Below are 26,237 nucleotides of genomic sequence, written 5' to 3' on the forward strand. Positions count from 1 at the left end.
CAAACATTAAGAACATATGTATATATCGCTATGCTTTTTGACTGAACAACAGACAAACCACGGCTAAGTCAAATAGAAAATAGAGACATCTAAATATAAATGGGGAAAATATAGAGCTAAGCTAGATTTTGAATTGATCCAAAACCAAATTTTATGTACTTCCTTCCCTAATTCCAAGTCCACAGGTGCACAGTTTGAAATTCCTTCCTTAAGAAAATTTTCATAGCCTAACCCGAAGGCGGTTACAAAATGCCACTTTGAGAGTCACTTTAAAGAGCTAACAAACAACTCACCTGATACTTCTTGATGCTATCCAATTGCTCCAACGTTGGCTCCACAATCTGAGCGATCTGTTGCTGATGCTGGAGTGGATGCTGAAGCGGATGCGGATGGAGATACGGTGGACCAGAGTTGCTACCGCTGCTGGCATTACCTGGAGCCCGACGATCCGGTAATTGGGGGGCAGGTGAGCAGTTGACCAGGCGCCCATCCTTCTCCACCCGCAGGTGATCCCTGGGCGGTGGCACAGGTTTTGCATTCCCATTGAGCTGAACAGAGGGAAGATAGAAAGGAGGGAAGCCCATTAGCCATATTTACTTTATATACCATATATGTATATATATATATATTTATATATATTTCTCTATATGAATTCTGTGTGTAAGAGTGTGCAAGTGTGTGCGTGGCTGATGGCTGTTGGTCATTAAAGTTGAATGAGTTTATTTGTTGTTGGCAAAGCCCCCCAGCATTAAGTGTGAAAGTGTAAGTGAAACCTTCACCTCCTCCTGTCAGTGGCGTCGCATACAGGGGAAATATTTTTCAAGGCGCTTCTATATATCTAAATCTATAATGGTTGCTAAAATACATGGCCAGATTTTGGATGAATATGTAGTTACAACTCATTAATTAGTTCTCAGTTAATCGGGTGAGAAATATAGCTTGTGCTGTTTGAAATGATATTGATATGAATATTGATATGGATGGTATTGAATGTTGTGGAATATTACAGGTCAAGTGGCAATTATTTCAAGTACAATGTTCCCTCCTAGGTTACCTTTCTTTCAAATTATATGTCTAGGACTTTTTAGACGAAATATTTCAGTAGTTTATATATAAGTTTATGTATAACTTTCGCTTTGTTTCTGTACTTAAAAAGTTTCCCTCTATGTCTCTGCTTTTATTTTGTAAATCAATTTGGTGTTCAACTCCCCCCCGAAACAGCTTTCTCTACGCCTCTGCCTCTTTTTTTTAACCCAGTTTGGTACAGAACTTTCCCCCGAAACAGCTCTTTCTCTACACCTCTGCCTCCCCTTTTATAACCCTTTTTTTGGTGTCATTTACTGGCACAAGGATTGAATACTGCCCGTAAATAAATGCATTTACTCTCTGATTCGTTTCATTCAGAAGCCCAACCCTCCTTCATATTAAAGAGTATGGAAAATGGCAAAAGAAAAGGCGCTCATTTTGCTTTTGTTTTTGCAGCCATTGGAAAATTAATCGAGAGCAATTTCATATAAATGGCATTTATTTCTCATCTTCCCGTGAGAGTGAGAAAGAGAGAGTGAGAGAGAGAGAGGGGGAAACAGCGGGTGGTGGCGGGTGGTTCCCACTCCCATCCCCATCAGTGGGTGGTCCAATGTTGTTAGGATTATGCCGCTAACGAGGCCAACGCTGTGGCTCTGATGCCGCGAATTAGGCCAACCGGCTGAACAAGGTGACACAAGCGGGTAAGGGGGGTGTGAGGGGGTTGGCCCCTCCCCTTGAAAGCGGGTCAAAACTGTGGGACTTTGGCCGCCGACCTGCACTTGGCCAAAAGGAAAGGGAATCAATGGGGGTTGCGTAAGGGGTTAAGTGTTGAAGGGGGTGGCGGCGGCTGCATTAATTAGCCGAGTTGAGCGTAAAAAGCGACCCGGAATTAGTGTGTGTGTGTGTGTATTCTGGGAGGATGGAGGATTCGCTTTAAATATCGATCCATATTTGATGATACATCCTCTATGTACAGCTCTCGGTTTCTCTACAACTTCAGATTCCAATGGCAATTGAATGTATTATTCATAGAGCACAAAATGGAGTGTTATTTATTATCTATTATGTTGGGTTATTGTATAGGATTTCTTCAATTGCTCTGTATGTGATTTATCACAATTTTGCACTTTTGTAAAACATAACTTAATCAAAAACTATTAAATGTATAATTTGTGGAATTATTTCAAGAGGAAGCAACAGTTCTGGTTAACTGATGAAGCAGTTTCAACCATTGGTTGTGTTCTTCGTTTGGATTAAATATTATTAATCAAGAGGAATTAAAACGAATTATAAGATATGATTACTCTTTTGGTTTGGATCTATGACTTTGAACTTTGTAGTTCTAAGCAAAGGTAATAACGTGTTTAAGATGCTTAAAGCGCATACATTTTTGTATGCTAATAATATTTATATGACATTACGAATATTAAAGCTTATATAGCCTTGCTTTTAAGGTTCTAACAAAACCAACAAATTCTTCTCAAAATTCAATTTCTATTTTTCCCTTCATCCTCTAAATATTTAACTTAACTATAAATCTTTGATTGCAACACATTCCTCAAACAGGACACACAAATTATAGAAACTTATTGACTAAAATAAATAAAGACAGATATCGAGGGTTTTACAAAACATACAGAGAAGACAGAGCGAAACGGAGATAGTAGTAGAAAATAGAGTAGAGTAGAGTCTCCATTGGCGGAGTTGAGAGGAGAGAGAGTATAAGTGCAAATGTGGTATACCTCATCGGCCACCCTCTTCGAGTCGCTACTGCCAGCAACATGGGAAGTGCAACTTGCCAATGTTGCTCCTGCAGATGTTGCTGCAGCAACAGGCGACACGGACACGCCCAGCGAGGAGAGCGTGGTATGGGCAGTGGAGGCACTGCCATTGGAGAGCAGCGATCCACGCGAGGAGAGATGAGCTGGTGGTGGATATCGCGGCGGTACCTTCACCATTTCAATGAAGCTGTCCGGCACATCCACAGGCAGTTCGCGATGCTTGGCCAGTGGTGGCAGCAACACTGCCACAGGAGCACCAGCTTTATCTGGCTTTTGTTGGTGCTGTTGCTGCTGGTGGCGCTGCTGCTGTTGCTGTTGGCTCACCTCATAGCCAGGTGGTGCCAAGCTGAGGTCATCTGGCACTGTGGAACTGCTGGTGACACTAACCATATCCATGTTGCTGCTATTGCTCGTATGCATCGAGCTGTTGCTGCTGTTTAGCGAGTTGCTGTTGCTGGTGGTCACCAGAGTCTGGCCAGGATTGCTCAGATTCCTGTTGCTGCTGCTCGAGTTGGAGTTGGAGTTGGTGTTGCTGCTGCCACTGCTGCTGGTATTTCCATTTGTGTTGCTGTTGCTGTTGCTGTTGCTGTTGCTATTGCTGTTGCTGTTGCTGCTGCTGCTGTTGCCGTTGCTCGTGGCCTGATGCTGTTGCTGCAGGTGACGATAGGCGATGCTGCCAAAGGAGTCCAGTGTGTGTTTACTCATCACCTCATCGAAGGCGCTCGATGAGGGCGAGGCTGTGTCCTTGCGCTGATATAATCCTTCCAGAAAATCCTCCGTGAGGCTGCTACTGTTGCTGCTGTTGTTGATCATAAGGCTGTTGCTGTTGCTGTTGCCATTAGGATCGCTGCTCAGGGTTGCTTGCAACTTGTTGCTAGGTGTTTGCTGCTGTGCGATTTGTGTTGCTATTGCCGATGCTGCAGTTGTTGTGGTTGCTGTTGCAGTCACTAATTGTAATTGCTGCTGCTTCTGTTCGCACAATTGAAGTTGTTGTTGTTCCGATTCCAGGCAGTTTTCGTAGTTTTCAATTTGTTCCAATTTATTTTGTTGTTTTTGATTGTACATGTTTTGTGTGGCCACATCGAGTGAAAATGGTGTTGTTGATATTGTTGTTGAATTTGATGGTGAGTGTTGTTGTTGTTGTAGTTGTAGTTGTTCATGTTGATGTGAAGAATGATATGCAACAATTAACAATTTTTTGTTAGCATGATCATTGTTAGTCATACTTGATGGATAATGTTTTTGTTTTTGGATGGTAGTGGTAATATTGGTGTTGGTGTTGTTGTGCGTGTTGGTGGTGGTGTTCTTGGTTGTGCTTTTCGTGTGCTTCTGTGGTATTGGTATGAGGTGTGATGTTTAGGTTTAGGATGTGTCGATGTTGTGGAATGAAGAGTGTATTTGATGGTGAAGAGAAAATGCATGAATATGTGAATAGGTTGTTGTTGTTTTTGTGGGGTTTAGCTATTATTGTTAGCATGTGTTAGCTGTTTATAGATACTTGGTAATTTCCTTGGGTTTTCTTAGGTAGGTAACTAGCTTATGTTATTTCAAAGTTATACGAGGTATCGATGTCTAAGGCTCTTTGGTTGTGATAGTTTCATGTTTAGTTAGTATATCTATATACATATTTTGATTCTCTAGCTAGGTTGTTATTCACACTTGTTGGTGGGTTTAATGGGGTGTCTAAGCGGCTTTATTGGAGCTTCCAGTTACATGTTAATTGGTTTTATTCATTTCAATTGTGGTTGTTGTACTGTAGTTGTGGGGGTTTTAATGGTAAACTACTGGGGAAATCTCTCAAGTTCATGAAAGCGAAAGTTGTTTAAATGTTAGTGATTGTTTATAGGTTTTCTGCTGAGGAATACTATATATATATGGGTTCTTGGTACAGAATGTGTTTTTGGTGGGTTGCATACTGTTTGTTGGCTTGCGGACACTGGATGCGTGCTATGGTGGATTATGGACTATAGACTACAAGATTCGTGGCTTACCTGCGGTGGACGGGGTGGCGGATATCTGGGTGGCGTCTTGTTGCGTGCAATGAACGTGTCCGGACAATCGACGGCCATTTCGCGGTGAGGACCTGCCGGAAAATGAATGAAAATGGATGTCAGTTTCCGACCGTGGGGGGCGGAAGAGAAAATTCTCACCGTTATCTTGGTTCACGGACAGCATGGTCAGCATTTCCTGGTCAATCTCCCTGATGTCGCCCGAATGCGTGCGATAGTGCTGATGCTGGTAGGGAGGATATTGCAACGATTGCGGCAGCGATTGTTGCTGCTGCTGCTGCTGGTGGACCTGATGATGGTGCTGGCCGCTTATGTAGTCATCCGGCAGACATGGCTTTAGATCGTCACCATCCAACACAACGATGCTTGAACCGGAACGCCGGCGATTCCTGTCAATCAAAAACAGAAACGGAAAAGAAGGAAAATGCCATTAGTTGGGGATTTCATTTATATTTGAAAACTTGACTTTACAATTATAAAGTATTATCAATTATTATACAATATCTAAATTTAGTTGTACACGATTCGATATTTATATCAATTTTAATCCTTAACGGAAGTGTTACATTAAAATGTCACTTGCTGCATATCCTTTGAGGGTCCTATTTCCCTGCTAATTGACAGCTTCCGTCGATTGCAGCCGCTTTGTGCTCAGGTGCAAGCAGCGGGCACAGTTTTCCCGGCACTCCACCATTATTATTATTTCAACAAAGTTATTTTCCGCACAAAGGCCCAAGGGAGGCGAATGGATTAGGTATGCCTCGTAGCTAAGAATACATATTTATACATGTAAATATATATGGGTAAGTACTAGGGGCAACTTGAAACTGGAATGCTACCGAAAACTTTGTTCTAAACTTTGCACTTTTGCCTTTCTCTTTCATTATGCGAGAGGGTGGAAATTGAGTTTTTTTTTGTTTTTTGTTTGAAGGCAATTTGCGCCTTAATTTGTTCGGCTTTTAGATTATGGGTGGAAGGATTATGGTAGGAGAAGGACAAGGACCAGAATCAGGAGGCGAAGCTGGGGCCCGGTCGGCCGGCTAATTGCAAAGAGCTCAAAGTGGATTTCATGCCGGACCAGCCGAGAAGTATGCAGCGTTTTATCGCCCTTCGCCAGGCGGCGATGCGACAAAAGCAATTTCAGCCGCCGCCGCAGCCTGGCAACGACGTCAAAGTGCAGCCCCCACCCTCAATACCCGGTCATCCTTTGTGCTTCAACCCCAAACCCTTTGGGATCCCATGAACGTCAACAGCAGGCAGGCGTTGGCAGGGAATACGAGTATCACTGCAATTTTCCCTTCAATTTGTATTAGCAAAAGCTCTCATCTATTTAGAACAATTTAATATACATTTTAAGAGCACTACAGTATATAGTATTTCAATAAAATATTAACTATAATTCAAACCTGGTTATATTCTATCAATACTTAATATTTTTCTCACTGCAGCGAATGTTTAGCCAGGACTTAAGCTGCAGCTCTCCTTTAATTTCCATCATTTTATCCACTCTACTCCTAAATCTCCTCCTCTATGCCCATCCAAAGGCGATGCTGGACATTAAAAACTGATTTCTGGAGAATGTAGATGAACGACAAGATGGCCAAGATGGTCTCCTTAGACTACAAGATGAAAGCAAGGGAAGCTGGAAGTGGTGAATCCAACAGGAGACAACATGGGCGAGACAATTCAATTTGCGTAACAGAAATGCAAGGGCGGCAAGCTCCTCATCATCGGCAGAAGGAACCTCTTGGAAAAGGGTTCTGGCGGAGGGGCGCACATCCTCCCACCATTATTGGAGTCAAGTCAACGGGTAGCGCCAAATGAGTCGAGTCAAGATGGGAGCGAGAGAGAGTGACGAGGAGTGCATCCATAAACGAATTAAAATGCCTTTGGCTCTGACATCCAGAACGAAACGGAACCAAGGCCAAGTCTAGTGCAGCATCCCAGCATTCCAGCACCCGTGGCCATTAATGCAACAGCTGGTCAACCAGTCAGCTCTCTCTCTCTCTTCCTTTTCTATTTGCGGCATCTTGCCATTTTTTCTTGGCATCTTACCGCATCTTGGCAGCTTTTCTTACTGCCCCTGGCAGATGTTCGATTAGTGACACACAAATTAAGCAAAAGTGTAAAGTTTAAGCCAAAAGCTTAATGGGAAATCTTAAATCTTAACCTTTTCAAGCAGGAAAAATGATCTAGAGATAAGGAGTTTATATACAAAGTATAAATCTATAGCTATTTATATCCCAAGCTTGGTAAGGGTACTCGTATCTAGAAAAGCTTTTGAATAAATATAAATCAAGTTACCAGAAGACACACAAACACGCAATCAAATCAAACTATATAATCTAGCAAGGGAAACTCATTATCCAATACTCGTGCGATTAATTTCAAATTGGTGGAAATGCACACCGCTTTTGGCCAACAGCAACAACAACATCAGCATCAACATCAACAATCAGCTGACAAGCCGGCTGTCATATCCCTATTTAGCCAACAATTAGCACAGCACTCACAGCCGCCAGCTATCCGCCATGCATCCAATTGTCACCCATGACATGCCCGACTAATGACCGCATCGGTATACCATTCCACTTGGATTCAGATTCAAATTCCCCTCGTATCCATTGCAGCGTGTGTATGTCGCTGTATCTGTATCTGTATCTGTATCTGCATCTGTGTCATAACAACCAGCAGAACAATGCTTCGACGATGTCCGTGCAGGATCATCAATAACCCACGGCGATAGGGTTGTGGAGTATGAGGATGAGGAGGTCAAGTCAGAAGCACAACAATTGCTGCAGCTGTCAAAGTGGGCAGTGTGAAAGCGAATCGTACATTGATGTGGTGGGATTTCACTTCTGTTTCATGGAAATTGGAAAAATATCCTACCATGTCAATATTATATTTTGGAATGGTTATTATATCAATTAAGAAATGCATGCATAATGATAAAAATATCGTAATATTATTAAAAAAAAACCCTTGCCAGGTTTACAAAAAAATACAACCTTTACAGTTTCTAACATATTTTTATCAAATCGATTCAAAGCTAATATAAGTATTATTATAAAATTTCGTGTTTAGTTTTATGAAAATCGGAATACTATATAACATAACTGGCAGAGTAACTTTCTTTTAACAGTAAGTATCTATGACCAGTAAGTATCTATGACCAGCAAGTATCTATGATCAGTAAGTATCTATGAACATTAAGTACCCATAAGCACTAAGTATCTATGAGCAGTAAGTAACTATGATCAATAAGTATCACAGAACCTTAATTAACTATGAGCAGTAAGTAACTCTGAACATTAAATAAGTATGACCAGTAAGTAACTTTGAACAGTAAGTACCTAGACCAGTTAGTAACTATGAATATTAAGTAACTATGATCTGTAAGTATCTACGACCAGTATGTATGTATGTAAGATCACTTACTAACTTTGAACACTAATGAATGAAACTATGGGGTTATTCTTCTATATAATTTTACTAGTATATAAGTCGGAGCATGACGAATCGGTGGACTATATATATACATATATATAAATATATAGCTGCCATAGGAACGATCGGAAAATTTTAAGAAAAAATAATTACAACTTTTTCAGTTTTCAACAGATTTTCATAGAATTTAATATATATTCATTATATATTAATCTAGAAGTTTGTGTAAAATTTTTTGAAGTTGTCATACAAACGATCGTTAAAAATAGATGAAATCGCAAAACGGTGAATGAAATGACATATAATAAACATAAATATATATAATTTATATTGTATTAATTTCTAGTGATCGAATCTGCAAGGGTATACAAACTTAGGCGTCCTAAAGTTAGATTCCTTTCTTGTTTCAGAGTGCAATGCCTCAGGTTAAGGATGCACTGGGACGAGACAGAGCGATGAAAGGAGACAGATAACTTTAAGCACATCACAAGGGGGAACAAGGGAAGCCATTAAATATACATATATATAAATATACATATATATAACATAAATATATATATATATATATCCAGCTGACCAGCAGTCCAATGCTGATGCCACATGTATGTGTTGCACGACAGCAGCAACATGCGACATGTTAATTGTTTGCCAGAAAGCCAGCAGCAAGAGCACGGGACAAAAGGCACAAGACAGACACAGCTGCGGTCAAGTTAATAGTATTATTCGGTTAGAAAAAAAAAGAGTACATCAGAGTCATGTAAGTAAATCAATTCATCTGTATCCATAGTAAACATATAAAATACACACTCTTTTAGTACATATATCAAAGTCATATTCAAATCGGTAATTCTAGTAAATCAACGGTTATTGTACTCTCTTCGAACAGGTGCCTGCCACATACAACTATCCGAGGGTTCATGCTTGAGGGCGTGCAACAAGTTGCTGCCTCAGGTGCACTTACAACAGGGAATTGGGGTATAGGAATTGTTATGGCAATCGGAATCAGAATCGGGAATCGTGAACTGCTAAAAGGGGACCAGACCAAACCAAACCGGAAGAGGCTTATTTGCACCGGAAGCGGCAACCATGAGTCACTCCGAACTCCATTGCCAGAATTTTGGGACCACAAACCCCCACATTCCATACAATTTCATTCCATTATGCAAGCAGGTATAATCCGCCTCGTCTCGGCCAAGAACTTGTGGGTGTGACCCTCAATTGGGTGAGCTCCCAATGGAAGATCGTAATGGATTGTGGCTTCGGATTGGTACAGCAAAAGTGTTGGATAAGCAGAGTAGCAGAGCGGTAAACCCACACGGGGCAGGTAATGCAAACTGCACCGAGGAGCTGCTCATCTAAAGCTGGCATTCCATTTGAATTATTCATTGCCAAGGAAGCCACATGGGTGTGGAAATGGAGAGGGAAATGTAGAAGGGAAATGGAGGGGGGAAATGAAAAAAGAGTTGGAGTTGGGGAAGGCAATGTAGAAGCAAGTTGCCATAACAATTGAAGCTGGCTTAATTGCCGAGCAAACCGACAGGTAAACTAATGCTCTAACTCAGAGTCAGATATATGTGGATATTTTTATATTAAAAAGTTGAGTTTAACAAGATCAAGTGTTATATATATATAAAAAAGTTCATTAAAATACTAACAACATTCCAGCTAAAAATAAAACGAAAGAAACACCTAAATAAATACTAGTTTTCCCAAAAAGTAAACATAATCCTGCATATAAATTATAGACTATTTTACATTTATTTCCGATAACTTATGGTCTCAACTTGATAATTTTCAAACTGGTTTTGACTCAGACAAAACGTATTATTTAAATTTCTGTTGTGCACTCCTTGGGAAATTTGCAATCAAATCCACAATCGCATCATCGATGCCATTCAATTGCACACTGAATTCCACTCCAATGCTTTTTTTTTCCAGCTCCAGCAGACTTTTCCGGGAAATGCTTTCGATTGAAATTCATAAGCAAATAGTGGTCAGGTGAGTTGGCTTGAAGTCTTGGGCTTGGGAAATTTCTTAAGAATTAATTAAAACCTAAACACAAAGGCTGTGGCGTAGAGCTCTTTTTTGGCTCAAAAAGTTGAACGGGTAAAGGGAGAGAATGGCGGTGAATGGCTTAAAAAAGGGCTGAAATGCAATATATATACATATACCCTTCGTTTTTCGGAGATGGGGGCGGGGCTTATGTGGGCGTTCAATTAAAGTTCAGTGGTACTCATTTCGCCATTAGGCAAATTGAAATTGAATTGAAACTTAATTGATTGTGGGCCGCACTTGAAAATCCATTCTCTTTCTTCTTTCAAAGGGAGAAGCCAGCAAGAGTCCTGATTGCAGTCAGGTGAGTCAAAGCGGGGGGTGATGTTCCTTCCGGGGGTTGCCTTAAAAATCGTTCTGGATTTCAACTTGACGTAATTTTGGGCCACACAATTGAAATGAAAATGGCTCTCTGCAAATCTGGTTTACATTGATTCGATGATGGATTCACGAAATTCCGTTTGCGTCACCACGAAAATCAAGAAAATGCATTTGACAATCTAAGTAGAATTTTTTATAGCTTAAGCGTCCTTGAGGGAATCCTTAAGAGGGAGTCCAGACCAAAACTAAGATGTTCAATAAACCCCAAAAAAATTTAACAGTAATGCTAAAAACCGGACCCAAGAGTAGTCTTTTGTTTCAGGAATTGATCATAATGTAACAGTCTTAAAAATGCTAGACCTCATTTGAAATCACTGTGTAATCAGATAAATATATACCCCTATCAAGCTTTTGATTTTTAATCATTTTTCTCTAACAAATCAGGGCTTCCCTTATGCTATTTTCCATTTTCCCAATCCAATTTCCATTTGTTCCTCTTGCAATTTGCCAGGTAAAATTACTACTCAAATTATTGTTCTACCAATTTTGCGGATTTTCGTTGCGGTTTTCTGGTCAACATTTTATTTCTACCCATCTCCCCATCCCCATCCCCATCCCCAATCCATTTTCCCCGCGAAAGCACGAAGGCATGCCAAGACTTTTCCCGCTGCCCTCTTGAGTTTTGCGAACCATTTTTCCCTCATTTTCAAGGGGGGTTTTGCGGATCCACAATCCATCCATTCACCTGTTGCCCGCAGACAAGGTGAGAAACTATTTGCCGCGAAGATTCGTCCAGAAAATTGCTTTCACATTAACCCATTTGAGGCAACAATGAAAGCGATTATGTAATTACGGCATTATGCGTGTTATACTGCGCTTTCGGAATTTGGGAATATATCAATTGTATTGGAAATACGTGGAATGCGTTTTTTGTTGGACAAAAATTGTGTATAAAATGCACATCGGCTGTTGATTGTTGATCACGAAATATTTTGCCTGCCCATCATGTTTTGCATACGAAATGTTTGAGTATCTATGAGATACTCATGATAACACTCTGTTTTTAGCACCAGAAGGTTGCTTGCTTAATAGTTCTGTGCATAGGTTTTCTACCTATGCATTGTATCTTTTCTTGCTTAAAATTTGCATTTTAGTTTTGATTTTAAAAAAACAAAATATATTATAAATTTTATCACAAATAAGGGGTGGTCAATAGTCTTGAATTAAACATCACTGATCAGTGATCATGAAAGCAAATATTATCTGAAACTACAGAACATGTGAAGATATGTGTTTTTTTCAAAATATCAACAAATACATTGGTTTTGCCAGTGCACTATATTTTTTTCCAAGTTAATTTGAAAACAATGGATACTTGTGTATTAAAACAACGAATATTTGCGACTAAATCTGAGTGAGGAAAAGGGGGAGATAAATGAGGGGTTACCTTTGGGACAAATTGAAAAACAAAGATTTTAGTTTTTTACACTTGTTTAGACATTTTATTACCATTACACACCGCTTACACTCGACCATTTCACCTATTACACACCATTCACACTCACCATGGCTTTAGGATGCCCATTATCGGTATTTCCTTTGATCTCTGTCAGTCCCTCACTCTCTCTCTTTTTCCTTGCTTCTTTTCTTTCACTCTTTATGTATTGTGATATGATTTTTTTCAATTTTCAATTATTTCTTTTTAGTGTTACTCATCCTTTGGGTTTCCATTTACACATAACTAATGCCTTTTACGCGCACGAAACACAGAAAACAAAAATATAATTTAACTCGAAACAGAAATAATAAAACCATAATTGGCAACAAAAAACAATAACAGCAACAACAATAGAAACAAGAAACAGTAGACATTGGCTTTGGTTAATTATTAATTGATATTTATAATGTACAATATAATGAAATATATTTAAATATCAATAAAGTATTTAGAAACTTTAACATTTGTAGGTGGTTCATGCTTGATAACAACGTGAAGCTAAGTAAAATAATAATAATAATTTGTGATCTAGGATCTTTGTTCATGTAATAATTAAACGAAAACATACATGTTAAGATCGCTATTTTAATTATCAGTTAGTCTCTACTGTGTTGTTACAATCATTCGTTTCATCTATATAAACATTTTTGGTTTGTATTATTTTAAGCACTTTCGAAAGGAAATTGTTAAGCTGCAGCGGGAATAACAACAAATCAACTGACCAAAGTCTTGTGTAGTTGCAACTCGAATGTTGCATGTGCAACTCACACACACTCACACACACACCTGAATCGCATAGTTTTTGCCACTTTTCTTTCACTTGGCCAGGCAGGCAAGAAAAAAAATTGTAAAAAAAAAAAATAATATCACCAAAGCGATCTGGCAACGCTGCCTGACCGTTTGTTTTGCTGCTTCTGTTGGTGCTGCTTCTTTTTGCTTTTAATTGCCATTTAATGAGTTAGAACCGATTTGTTAGTTAGTTGTTGTTGCTGGTAAATCGATCGTGCTAACGGCTATTTGCAGTTGCATGTTCCGCATTTAAATATACACGTCGTTGTTGCTTGCTATTGTTTGTTGTTGATTGTTATTGTTGTTGTCGTTGCAGTAGCACACGCGTTTTTACCTCGATACGTACAAAGTCAGGCGTAGAATGAAAAAACTGAAAGCCGAGTTGAAAATAAAGCAGCAAAAACAGCCAACGTTGGCCGAAAGAGAGCTGCGAGCATGAGAGAGGAGCACAGAGAGCGCAAGAGCGACAGAGCGTAACGTTCGAGTGTGTGTGTGTGTGTGTAGTGGGGGGGTGTGAGCGGTATGGAAGAGCCATACCTGTCCGGCCATTTCAAGCAGCGCAAGTGCAGCGCGCTCAATCGCCCAAGGATATGTGTGTGTGTGAGTGTGTTGGCACGGCACACACATATTATATGCGGGTGTATGCTAACGTGTGTGTGTGTGTGTGTGCATAGCTGAGGGGAGAGCAAACAATGGCAAATTCAAGTGTGCAAACAGGCGAAAGAGGCGCACAGGAATAGGATAGTGAAAGGAGGAGAAGGAGAATGGGAATGAGTGGCAATAGTGAATTCCAAGAGTCGCGAAAATAGGTTAATTGCGAATCTGGGATACCCTGTGATAAAAAAATGAGTAGATTAGAATTCTCAATATCCTTAATGTTGAGTAACTTTTAAATCAAGGAAATTTCTATATTCTATAAAAATATATCAAATTAAATTAAATTAACCTGTTCCTTTATTTTTTTAAATTAGTTTGTGTTTAGAATAATGTTTTTCTTTCTCAAATCAGGTGAGTTTGAAATATTACAAAACTGTTTATTAAATATCACAATAATTGTATCTTTAGCTTTTATATTTCCTATAATCTTTAAATATTTTCCTGCTAATTTTGCTTTACAATTTAATTAATATTTGTTTCTAAAAATATATGTTCATCAAAAATTTAAATTCAGTATTTCACGGCACAGAGATAATAGGATTATTGGGAAAAAGATCAGTTTGTCGCCACTCCCTCACAAAAGTTCATTCGTTCTTGTTCTCTTCTTTCCTTGTAAATGAACCCGGTGGAAAAAGAGGAGGAGGAGGAGGAGGAGGAGGCAGAGATGAAGAAACAGCGGAATTAAGGTAACAAGAATTGAGCGAACAGCGGCGCCGGCAGCGACGGCGACATCGACAGCAGGTACAAAAATATCCCGTACCCGAGTACTCTTGTGTACACCTATGCACATGCACTCAGCATACATATACATGTCTGCATACAGATATGGATGTCGTTAAGCCCATTGTGCCACACAAAAGAACAAAAGGTGTGTGCCTGGTGGCGGTGTGTGTGTGGGTACATGTTCGTGACTCAACGGAGAGGTATGTGCGCTCAGTTTCTCCAGAGAATCGAGAGATCCTTGCCCCAAGAGATGTCTCCAACATGGAATATGGATGGAGAGAGAGAGCCCCAGTGAGCCACCATAAGAGAGAGAGGGAAAGAGAGAATGAGAGGGAGAGGGAGAGAATGGGAGAGTGGAGGAGTAAACAGGTAGAAAACTATCCACCATTCGTACCTTTCTCAACTGAAGAAAAATAATACTATAACGCAACCCTCTAATCTGTCAAAGAGAAATAAAAACATTTCAATCAATATTATCCACGGTTCAGATTTGTTCTACTTTTACGTTTTATAAATTCTTTATAAATGTAATTTATTTTTAAACTTTTAATTTCTGGAACTTTACAAACCCAAAGAAAACCATACAAATTTTACCATCCAACTATAAAAATGTTTGTCAACTATCATCCTAATCCCTGTTTAACGAAACTAATATTCTAAATTATCCAATATAAATCGAATTTCTAACCATAAGCTTTAATTTTTCGAAAGTCTAGTCGTCTGTATTAAGTATAACATTTTCGTTTCTTTAAAATAAAATGTTCCTCGTTCTCCTCGGTTTTAATGACTTTTCTTAGTTGATTGCCACAGATACAATCTGATTGATTTCCTTTTGCTGTAAATCTATAATTTCTTCACTTCCGTTTGAGAGTTATTTTCTGCCACTTGCTATTGGGTCAGTAATTAACACGGCCCGGTGTAATTTTATTTACACGGAAACAAAATTCAAGTTAAAACCGCTGGTTAACTAGGAAATATCTTGAATTTTTCTATCTAATATCTTTTAATAATCATATAATATAAAAATATATTCAAAATAGAGAAATGCTTTAAATTGGTTATGAATTTTGAAGAGATTTGCAGAGCCCCAGTATCAATATAAATAATAGTGAATGTAACTAAGCTAAAATCTTTTTATTTTCAGAAGAGTGATCGCACCTGATTGCCCCAAGCAAATGCTATATAGTATAATTCCCTATAAAAATATTTTAATAATTCAAGTCATCCTTAGAAATACTCAAAAGCTGATCATTTTTGGATCATTACCTCCCCCCATTAGGTACTTTTTTATTGTCTAGTATTTCTTTGGGGCTTGTCTCCCCCTAAAATTCTTTGTGGCTCCCCCTCTTCGTTTGTTTTCGTTGCTCTTTCGCTGCCAGGCGATCCCACAAAAAGGCACAGGCTAATGACAAAAGCAGAGAGGGGAGAAATCGAGAGAGAGCGCAATGGAGAGAGAGAGAGAGGAAGAGTGGTTAAGGTGGAGAGCCAAGGGCCAACAGGTAACATAGAGAAGGTGAAGACGGAGATGCAAACAAACACACACACACGCACACAAACAAACACTCGGCTAACAAAAGCAAAACAAAAACAAAAGGCAAACAAAACAAAGTTGATTGCTTGGCTTACCTGCTCGAAGAGCCCAAGAGGGAGAGCGGCTGGAGAGAGAGAGAGCCAGAGCTGTGAGCGGTGAGCGGAGAGTGGAAAGCGAGCAAAGCATCCTCCAAAGATACAAAGATACAATCAACATTGAGGCACACACTTGAGCCCCTTTTGAGTGTGCCAGTGTGTTTTTGTGTGTGTGCGAGTGTGTGTTTGAGCGCCTGACGGGCATCATTTGGGTCGGCATTTGCTTCCCCCTTTCGCCCCCACAAATATACATTTATGTACAAGCATATGTATATATATACACACAGATGCCCAGAGTTATTATAACGGATTTATCTCAAGTTACAAGCTCGCATGCCTTCGCGTTTGGGTGTGTGTGTGTGTGTGTGTGTGCCTGAGTGCCACACATGGCAACACAAATATGATTTTATTTTATAGTATTTTCCTTCAACTTTTTTATGCGCTTTACTTTTTTAGTCTTCTCGCTGCTCCACAAATAACTTTCAAGTCCTTTTCCATGTCCTCCCACTTTCTGCCCCCCCTTTACTTCAGTTAAACGGACTATAGTTTAACTTCTGTAAAACCTCCATATGTCACATCAACCAAAAAAAAGGGGAGATATAAATAAAAAGGAAAAAAAAAAACAGTTGTTTACTCAGTTATTTTGAAATTCTTTCCCTTAAGGATATGCACTTCCCGCTTTTGACAGTTCGCGAATTGCAAAAACAAAACATATACAGAGTACTTGCCATGCTCTCATATGTATTGTTTGCAGCTGCATTTGGCATTATAATAACATAATCAGGTAATATTTGTTAAGTTAATTAAAATCTAAGAAATCCCATTGACAATTTAACTTTATGTATAAATAATATCTAAATCAAAAAAACGTGGGGATCGGTTTTGAGATACATTGTATCTTAACATAGTACAAATCCGAAGCCATGGTTCTTTAAAACTATATCGTTTCCTGGATTGTACAATAATTATGATATATTTAACTTAAGGTTCTTTAAAAAAACCTCTTAAATAAACCAACCACTAACATGAACCATGATAACCTTTGAGAACTTTGAGTTTTCCGGAGATACCCCTTACAGGGTATCCTAAATTTAGTCAGAAGCTTAAAATTCTGTGAAGAAGTCATTTTCAACCCTATGAACCATATATATTCTTGATCAACAAGAAAAACTGAATCGATCTAGCTATATCTTAAAGATAAAAAATTTACCAAATTTTTTCAATTTTTTTTAAGGGGTTACATCGTAAAAATTTGCAAAATTTTTAGAAAAATTCTTAAAATTTAAAATTTTTAAATTTAATATACAGATTTATTAACCTCATCAAAACTAGCACAGCAAAGTTTACAGAATTGAATTTAATGCATTTTTGACTAAGTTATGAGATTTTTAAAAATTGATTATTATAATAAAATATCGATAAATAGAGATTTAAAGAATGCCAATATTTCAAATCCTTCGTACACAAATTTAAATTCGCCCCCCTGCAAGGGTATACACACTTCGGGTTTTCCGAAATTGACTTTCTTTCTTGTTTTTGTTTTGTTTTTATTTTTGTTTTGAAGGCGTTGTGTGCTTTGGTTGTTGTTGGTCATTATTTTTGTTGTTGCCAAGGCTGCCCTCATAACGACAGGAAATTAATGATTTAATTACATTTTTGGCTAGCCATCTATGTGTTTATATGTATCTACATACAAAGATATATGCAGTTGTAAGAGAAGGAAGAAGGGATGAAAGAACCGAGATTAGTTAATGGCGGCACCTTTAATTGATTTTCCACAGCTCCCATGGGAAAGTGACCAGCCCGACCAGAGAACGCTCTCTCTCCTCTCTCTCTCTCTCTCTGTGCCCTTCTCCTTTTAATTCTCTAAGTCAAAGTCCTACCTCAACGAACCTTCTGAAAAGGCACACAACAAGCTAAAGGCAGAAAGACAAACACACAACAAATGCAAGACGACAAAAACAAAACAAAAAAATAAAAATAAATACAAAATGCTGCGGCAGCGCGTGTTCAGAATTTTAAAACAAGACCCCAAGATTCCCCGATTCTCCGATCCCAACTCAATAGCAGAAGATCCCGATAGGGAGAGAGAGGGAGAGAACCAGAGAAAACATGGCTTGAATGCCAAAGAAGAAACGAAACTGAATTCTTCACTCTATAGTCTACAGTCTACAGTCTACAGTTTGAAAAACACTTTAAAATAAAAAAAAACCTACAAGTAAAATATACCTTACGAAATAAATTGAGTTTTCTTTGAATACAGATTGAAGATAAATTTCGAAATACATTAACTTTTCGTGTAATAAAGATTAAAATAACTGTAATTAACTATGATCAGTAAGTATCTATGTACAGAAAGTATCTATAACCAGTAAGTAACTATGAGCAGTGAGTAACTGTGAACAGTAAGTATCTTTAATCAGTAAGTAACTATGATCAGTAAGTATCTATGAACATTAAGTAACTGTGATCAGGAGATTACTATGCTCACTAATTAAGTATGAGCAGTAATTAACTATAAGCAGCAAGTATCTATGAGCAGCAAGTAACTCTGAACATTAAGTAACTATGCGCAGAAAGTATCTATGACCAGTAAGTAACTGTGATCAGTCAGTAACTATGATCAGTAAGTATCTCTGACCAGTAGGTAATTATGGACAGTAAGTATGTATCAATGAACATTAAGTAACTATGATCAGTAAGTATCTATGACCAGTATGTATGTATGTAAGATCACTTACTAACTTTGAACACTAATAAACAATGACTTGCAACTTTTGTAACACAACACATATCTGAGATCTGGCTGGCAGCAGTCACTTCGTTTCGGAAATGTTAGAACAAGTTGGGAATCATATGTACAAGTGTGCGAGATTTGTTTTGGAAAAAAGAGCAAGCTATTTGAATGAAACTATGGGGTTATTCTTCTATATAATATTACTAGTATGTAAGATTATATATGGCGAATCGGTGGACCATGTACATACATACATACATACATGCATATATATATCTGCCATAGGACCGATTAAGACAAAAAATATAACTTTTCCAGTTTTCAACATATTTTCTAATCTATCTTATCCAAATTATAGATTCGACTTAAGGTCAATTAAATTATTTTTATTATATTAACTAATTTGTGTATTAAAATGCCCAACAGATGTCCTTGCAAGTAAAGCTTAAGTATTTTCCTAACCATTTATTTTCATAACAATATAAATTACTAAAACCCATTGAAAGTCCAAGATGGCATCTTATACAATCTATTTGTTGTTTAATTAAGCCGCTTACAGCATTTATTTATAAATATCTGTGCACTTGACTTTCCCATTTGACAAAAGAGTTGGGATGTAAAGAGAAAAACGTCAACAGGCATTGATTGTTGTCAACCAAAGTTCATATCGATGTCGACATGTCAGGGACAGTGGCTTGGGATCGATCGTTTAAAGGGGTTATTTAAAGGGGCCAAAAGGGTTAGGGGATAGGGGACAGGGACAAAGACAGGCCCAGGAACAAGGGTACGTGGTACGTACATCAGGCTGACAGTTTGGCAGGCAGCACAAATGCACAGCACACAACTACAACTACAAGTCGCAGATAATGCACATCAAGTGCATTGCATTGCCATATCAAGTGTCGTTGGGGTATCAGAAGCGTCCCAAACAAGGGGGCTGGCTATATACCTTTTCTGATATTTATATATTTGTATTTATATATTTATATATTTGTAAATTTGTTGTTAATGTTAAACAAAATAATCAAATTCTTTATTTAATAAGGCAGTCATAAAATTTGTTATTAAAAAAGGGTGTATTTATTCTTATATTTTTGCTGATTTTAGCTTAAACTTCAGACGGGGGATGTCTTCTTTTAGCTTTTTAACTTGAAGTGTGGTGAAAGTTGTTGGAAAGAGTGCATCTAAAATTCTCAAAAACAAACTCGGAGACTAGCTCTAACCTGATAACGATAATGTTAAACTCCGATCGGTAGGTACGGTTTACTAAAGAATGCAATCGAGTTTACTTGTCTCCCATTTACTGCACCCCTTTCTGTACGCCTCTGTGCATCAAGTACTCGGTACCATCATCGTCATCATCATCATCATCCTCATCATCGTCATCATCCTCATCATCGTCATCAACGTGGTAGCAACATTTGTGGGCTGTCACTGTCTGCAACTGATTAGTCAGCAGGTTTTCAATTGCGGACTTGGCCAGCTAACAGGCAACGAAAGCGGACACCAAGAAGGAGCATCCACTGGATAGCTGGACAAGTGTACAAGTGGACAGCTGGACAAGAGTGGACAGAGAGAGAGAGAGAGAGAGAGAGAGAGAGAGAGAGACAGAGAGGATGACCGCAAAGTCTGACCCCATAAAAGTTCGATTCCAACGGCCTAATTGCCAAACCTAACAGTAACTTTGAGAGAACGGTACGGAATGGAATGAAACGATATGGAATGAAATGAAAAAAAATCGATTAAAAATGTATAAATATTCATCGCCGGGTGAAGAAAATAACTCGTTAATTAATAATGAGCATAAAATGGAAAGCGCACGTGCTTAAATGGGGCGAACACTGAGAGAGGAGGGAACGGGAGCGGGAGCCTTCCCTCTTCCCTCTTCAAAAGGTGGGAATAAAAGGATGCTGTGTCCTGAAAGTGAGTAATGTGTATATATAACAACAGTTGAGGCCAAAAAAATAACAAAACCCAAACTGCTAAACATCTCGCTGGAGATTTTAAAACCTTATTTTTAAAGCATTAAAAATAAATTAAATTATATTAAATTATTTGTTTGAAAGCAGATTTACTAAAGATTTTAAACGATTTATATTTAAATCATTTAATTGTATGTATCTCGATCCTGGAGATATTAAATTATTTGTTTTGAAAGCACTGGACAGTATCCTGCTTTTTGGCAAATCCTTATTCAAACTCTATTCATCTAACTCCTGCTGTTCCTTGGTGTTCATAGTTTCTTATCGATGACTGTAAGTTACAAGGCAGCCCGGAGGGGGCGAAATCACAACAGGTTCGTTTTGCCAAGGACGCGCGAGCACTGGGAAAAATGTGTGAAAAATGTCAACGATGGCCAAAGGGCTACCGATGCCAGGATGATGGGATGCTGGGATGCTGGGATGCCGGGATGCAAGGAGCGGAGCCTGGCCTGACCTGGCTGTCTGCAATCCAGCCAGGTGGAAAACCCACCGAACAGAGCCACGACTAAATAAATAAGCAGTCATAAAAACTCAGCTCGGTGTCGGTGCATTTATAGGTGGTTGTGTATTTTTCCGAGCCACATGTCGGGTATTTCCGCAGAGCACAAAAATTCCATTCACTGTGAACCGTGAAGCGGTAGCAGGATGCATGGGATACAGGATTCGGATGCAGGAAAGCGGTAATAAATGCATCATAAAATGCAAACACAAGCGAACCAAAACACTCGCCAAGTTGGTCAAATGAAATTGGTAAACAAACATAAATTGAAAAGAAAAACAAGTCAATGGCCGCGGTTTTTAAAGCACTGTTCCCAGATGCGCCTCACGCTTATGCAGTAGAATTTTTCTACAGCACAGACTCAATGGCTGTCAAACTGTAGCTTTTACAATATATCTCTGCTTAAACGATACTTTAAATTATAAATAATAATTGTAAATATTCACTCACCCTTTGGAATCCAGTCGCAAACTCTGATCGCCCAATAAAAGTTCAGTTCTTCCTATTGATATGCTACTTGTGGGACTGTTTTGCTGCTGTTGCAGTTGCAACTGTTGCTGCTGCTGCTGCAACTCGTAGGCGGCACTCAGCAATTGTTGCTGCTGCTGCTGCTGTTGCGATCTGTTGTTGCCACTTGAAATTGCTGATGTTGCTGTGGCACTTGTATTATACGCATGCACATCACTGGCCTGGTGGACTATGACGTCGTCTAGTAACTGTGGCAGATAGTAAGAGTAATTTAAATTAATTAGTATCTATATTTGATATGTCTTAGTATGTAAATAATGTAAATAATTAATTGAAATAATAACTTTAATGTCATAAAACGAAATCAAGTGTAAGAAAATTATATTAGAAAAAGTTCTTCAAGAGTTTCTCTTGGTGAAATAATATTTATAATGATTATTACATAATTTATAATAGTAATAGTAATAATAATAATAGAAATCATAAAAATATTTATTTTAAAATCCACAAATCACACCATTAAGCATTAAATTGGATTCTTGAAAGGAATCATTTAGTACTTAAAAAGAAAAAAAAATTCTTAGTTTTCGTGTTGAAACATTTAAAAATTAAACATTAAACAGATAACCAGCAACCTAAATTCATTCTATAATTAAAAAAATTCTTTTTTTAAATTTTAAGACACTTATCTTTGGAAACTAAAATATTTATCTAAAAAAATAAAACCCCAAGCAATCCATTATAAATGAATATTATGAAATATAACTTCCTGATTTTAAAGGCAACACATATCATTTAGCTGTAATCATTTCTCAATAAAACAACCATGAATCAAGTGTTAAATAAATCTAAAAAATTTTTCATGAATGTCCAACTCATTATTATTACAATTAAAAACCATAATTGTCAATTGCTTCACTAAAAAGTTCTCTAAATAAATTACTCAGTAAATCTTTTGATGTAAATCAATTATATGTAAAACAAACTATACTTTGTATATAAAATATTATAATATATTACAAAATTATATAATATAATATCTCTTTTTAATATAATATTATATTATATTATATCTATTTATATGGAAATTAAAAACTTTAATTAGTTTTTTCACCTCTAAATGAATAAAATCAAGATCTTAGGCTAAAAGTTGCAACTAAACCTTCCCCCCTCACCTCTCTTCTCGGTGGATACAGATTGTTCGATATCAGCAGATCACAATTCTTCATTAGCGTTGCTGTTTGTGCTGCTGCCATGGAATTATTGCTATTATTGTTGTTGCTTAGGAGTAGATGTTGCTGCTGTTGCTGCTGTTGCAGCTGCTGTGCAGCATTATTGTTGCTGGAATGAAGCTGCAATTCGGCAAAAGCCTGCTGCAGTTGTCCACAGGAAATGGCGGTGGAATATTCCGTCTTGGGTGTAGTGGTTCCATGGACATGACCTCTTTGTTCCCGCTGCTGCTGTTCCGTTCCCGGCGGCTGTGAGGGAGGAGCTCCACCCATATCCCCGGTGGTGGCCAGCAGTGGCGATGTGGACGTCTGGGCATCCACAAAACAAGGATTCACTGCAGCACCTAGCTGTAATGGAGCCGGTCGATTCAGCGATTGGATGGAATGACCACTGTGCCGATGCTGATGTATTGCCGCTGTGGTGGCCAATGTTGCTGCTGCCGTGGGCAATGCAGTGGTCGCCGGATGCGTTGTTGTCGGCAATTGGGCATGCTTATTGTTGTAGCTAATGTATGTGATGCCGCAATAATTGGCCCCATCCACATCATCATCATCGTCCAGATCCTCGTTGTCCACCTCCTCGGCCAGATGTTGCAAGCTGCTGGCTAGAAGTGATTTAGCCTGCAAGGGTTTGCCCGCCGCTGCTGCTGCTGCCAGTTGCTGTTGGAGTTGCTGCAACTGCTGTTGCTGCGCCTGGCTAGTCTGGTAGATGTGACCTGTGGCACTGCTGGTACTTGTACTCGTACTGGTGCCGGTACTGATGGCGGTACTAACGGCATTGCTGCTACTGGCAACAGAGGCTGCCGAGGCCTGCTTCATTGCCGCTGATGTTGTGCTATTCGCATTACGATCCGCGGCCGTGGCTGCCGCAACAGCGGCACTGACCAGCGCCGATGCACCCTGCTCCACCACCACCTGGGTGACCACCTGGCTGGGTGCTGGCGTCGCAGAGGTGGAGCTGGCCGTTGGCACTGTGGTGGTGGCCGTGGTTGGCGCAAGCGATGGAGCACTTATCGGACCGCCGGCGGTGGCCGTTGTCATTGTGGAGCTGCTGCAGGTGATCTGATTGCTGGTGAAGGATGTCACATAAATGGGTGTCGATTCATTTAGGAAGCTTAAATCCTGACGCTGACTGGTCACCGTTCCGCTTTTCGTCTGTTGCAGCTGTTTATATTTATATGATTTGTTTGGTTTTCGATGAGGAAAGAAGTAGACATCAAGACAAATCAATTGAGGGAATTTAAAGGTTGAACATGCATCCAAAAATAACTAATTAATTGTTCACTTGTCATCCAAAGATATGACCTACAATCAACAATATTCTATTGATAGACCCTCTCGCCCCAACTATCTTAATTATTGATAAGGAAAAAATCAGAAAACATATTTCTTTATCGACGATGTGCGACAAGTGTCTCACTCACATACTAAAAGAATGTGAAAGTTCTTCAGAATATGAGAAAATAAAATGTGGTCGATATTTAGTGAAAAGTGTTTGGAAAAATACAAATTTAATATCAATAATATATGTATTTAAGACCAAATTTAAATATATTTTAGTATACCCTGTCAAGGGAAATAATTACCCACCATTAATTATTTATCGATGGAAACGGAAAGGATAACTATCGAGAATAATCGATTGTTAGTTAGTTACCGATTGCTTAAGTATTTGTAAATAGTAACAGATATTAAATCAACTCTCGGAAGACAAAAACTATAACAAATAATTAACTTTACTTGTTTATGTGACATAAATGGGGTAGGGCCCGATACTAATCGATTTGTCAACAAAAACACATTATAAATCAACTATCGGTTGATTTTTGGCACTTTTCATTGCGACACAAAGTAAACCTGAAAGCCATAAAGGAAAATACTGAAAACTGTCACCATTTAACACCGCTGACAGGCTTCGTTTCGCATATATGCAAATCAATCAAATTCCATTAAAATAAAAATAAAAATAAAAATAAAGCTAGCCAAGTAACGTAGAGGCCCCAAGCCTGAAAACCCCATTTGCACAGTCACATCGTATGGTATTGATGCTGTTCCCCTAATGAAATATGAATTATTAATGCGACGACACATAATGGATGTGGCAGAACACACGCGTGGGTGTGTCTGCGTCTGGGCCAGGTTTTTGTGTGGGTGGCCAAAACCAGAGCCAGAGTCAGAGCCACACCTTCCCCATCCCCAGTTCCAGTCCCATCCAGTTTCTGACAAAACCCCCACCATCCAGCAGCCAATTAAGACCACCTTAAGCATCCTTCCAAAAAGGTGTTTTAGCCAATCCAATTGGCCTTAACCTTCTCTGGGCTAAGTACACCGCCTATGTGTGGCCGGGCGAACTTCAATTCTATATAGCCATAATGCCAATAGCTAAGTGTCAAATAGAATAGAAAACAAAAAAAAAAACCAAAAAAAGAAAAAATGAACAAGTAGAATTATGAAGCTCTTTTGATGCAATTACCTAAGGATGAGTTTGCCAAGTTGGATAAAGATATGGGAATGGGAATAAAGATAAAAAATTGAGGTGCCATTTCTAAACTGAGAGAAAAGGGTATTTAAAATGAAAATATTAAAATAAAGTAAAGGAAAATCATTGGGATGCAAACTGTAACTCTATTACAATATATATTTCTTTACCAACAAATTTCCCTTGATAAGGGCAGCCTTTCATTACTTATGTTACAATGTTAAATTAAAAATTTGAAACCTAAAATATGTTTCAGACTTTTTTTTTTACTATAATTTGAATACTTTAATATCATTATCATAATTTAATATTATTTAATATGAAAGAAGAAGAAAAACTTATTTTGGGAAGCCGATATTTATAAACCCTTGGAGTTTACACTTGATTAATAGGATTGTATCAGAAATTGCTAAGCTTAAAATATCCGTACTTTTTGAATAGATATTTATCGATAATTTTATATGGTAATTTAAGTTTTTCATGCTGATCAAGAATATATATGATTTATAGTGTCGGAAATGATTCCTTTTAACGTTACAAGCTTCTGAAAAAAAGTATAATACCCTGAAAAGGTATACCAAGGAAATTATTTTGACAGTTTTGTCTCAGTGTAGTTCAACATACTGCGAGAACCGGGAATCCCCGTACTTAACGCTTCTTGCAAATTCCCACTTTAACGTTCAATTGCTGCGACATCCCTACGCTGCGCCAGGACTTGCCAGGACACCTCACAAAATACCGCATCACCACCGCCGCCATCGCCTGTTTTGCGCCGTGAGCGATTTTATGTTTTTTTTTGTTCGCATTTTATCGGATTATTGACAGCCAAGTCGGTTTGTCAGTCTACCGCATCGGCTTGTGGATTCTCGATTTGTTGGTGGGATGGGGACTAAAGTGAAGTGGCTTCAGTGGCA

General features: G+C 38.5%; 1 protein-coding gene across 7 annotated transcripts in view; it reads right to left on the reverse strand.

Annotated features, from left to right (window-relative positions):
• The window catches only part of sdt (MAGUK p55 family member stardust), an 82,816-nt gene that overhangs the window by 16,630 nt on the left and 39,949 nt on the right, over positions 1 to 26,237 (reverse strand). For 2 of the 7 annotated variants that reach the window (XM_086829482.1, XM_086829489.1), the window contains 5 exons: positions 21,598 to 21,863; positions 4,958 to 5,205; positions 4,799 to 4,890; positions 2,769 to 4,136; positions 294 to 548 (listed from right to left, as the gene is read on the reverse strand). In XM_086829482.1, the coding sequence (XP_086685608.1) occupies positions 294 to 548; positions 2,769 to 4,136; positions 4,799 to 4,890; positions 4,958 to 5,205; positions 21,598 to 21,863 (2,229 nt within the window). Of the gene's footprint in view, positions 1 to 293; positions 549 to 2,768; positions 4,137 to 4,798; positions 4,891 to 4,957; positions 5,206 to 12,201; positions 12,385 to 13,257; positions 14,764 to 21,597; positions 21,864 to 22,790; positions 24,009 to 26,237 lie in introns of those variants that run through there. The other 5 variants (XM_086829494.1, XM_086829500.1, XM_086829478.1 and 2 more) reach the window with 4 other exon arrangements.

The sequence above is a fragment of the Drosophila serrata genome, unplaced genomic scaffold (assembly GCF_035046125.1).
Source record: "Drosophila serrata isolate PLE 108 unplaced genomic scaffold, ASM3504612v1 contig_23, whole genome shotgun sequence".
NCBI classification, from domain to species: Eukaryota; Metazoa; Arthropoda; class Insecta; order Diptera; family Drosophilidae; genus Drosophila; species Drosophila serrata.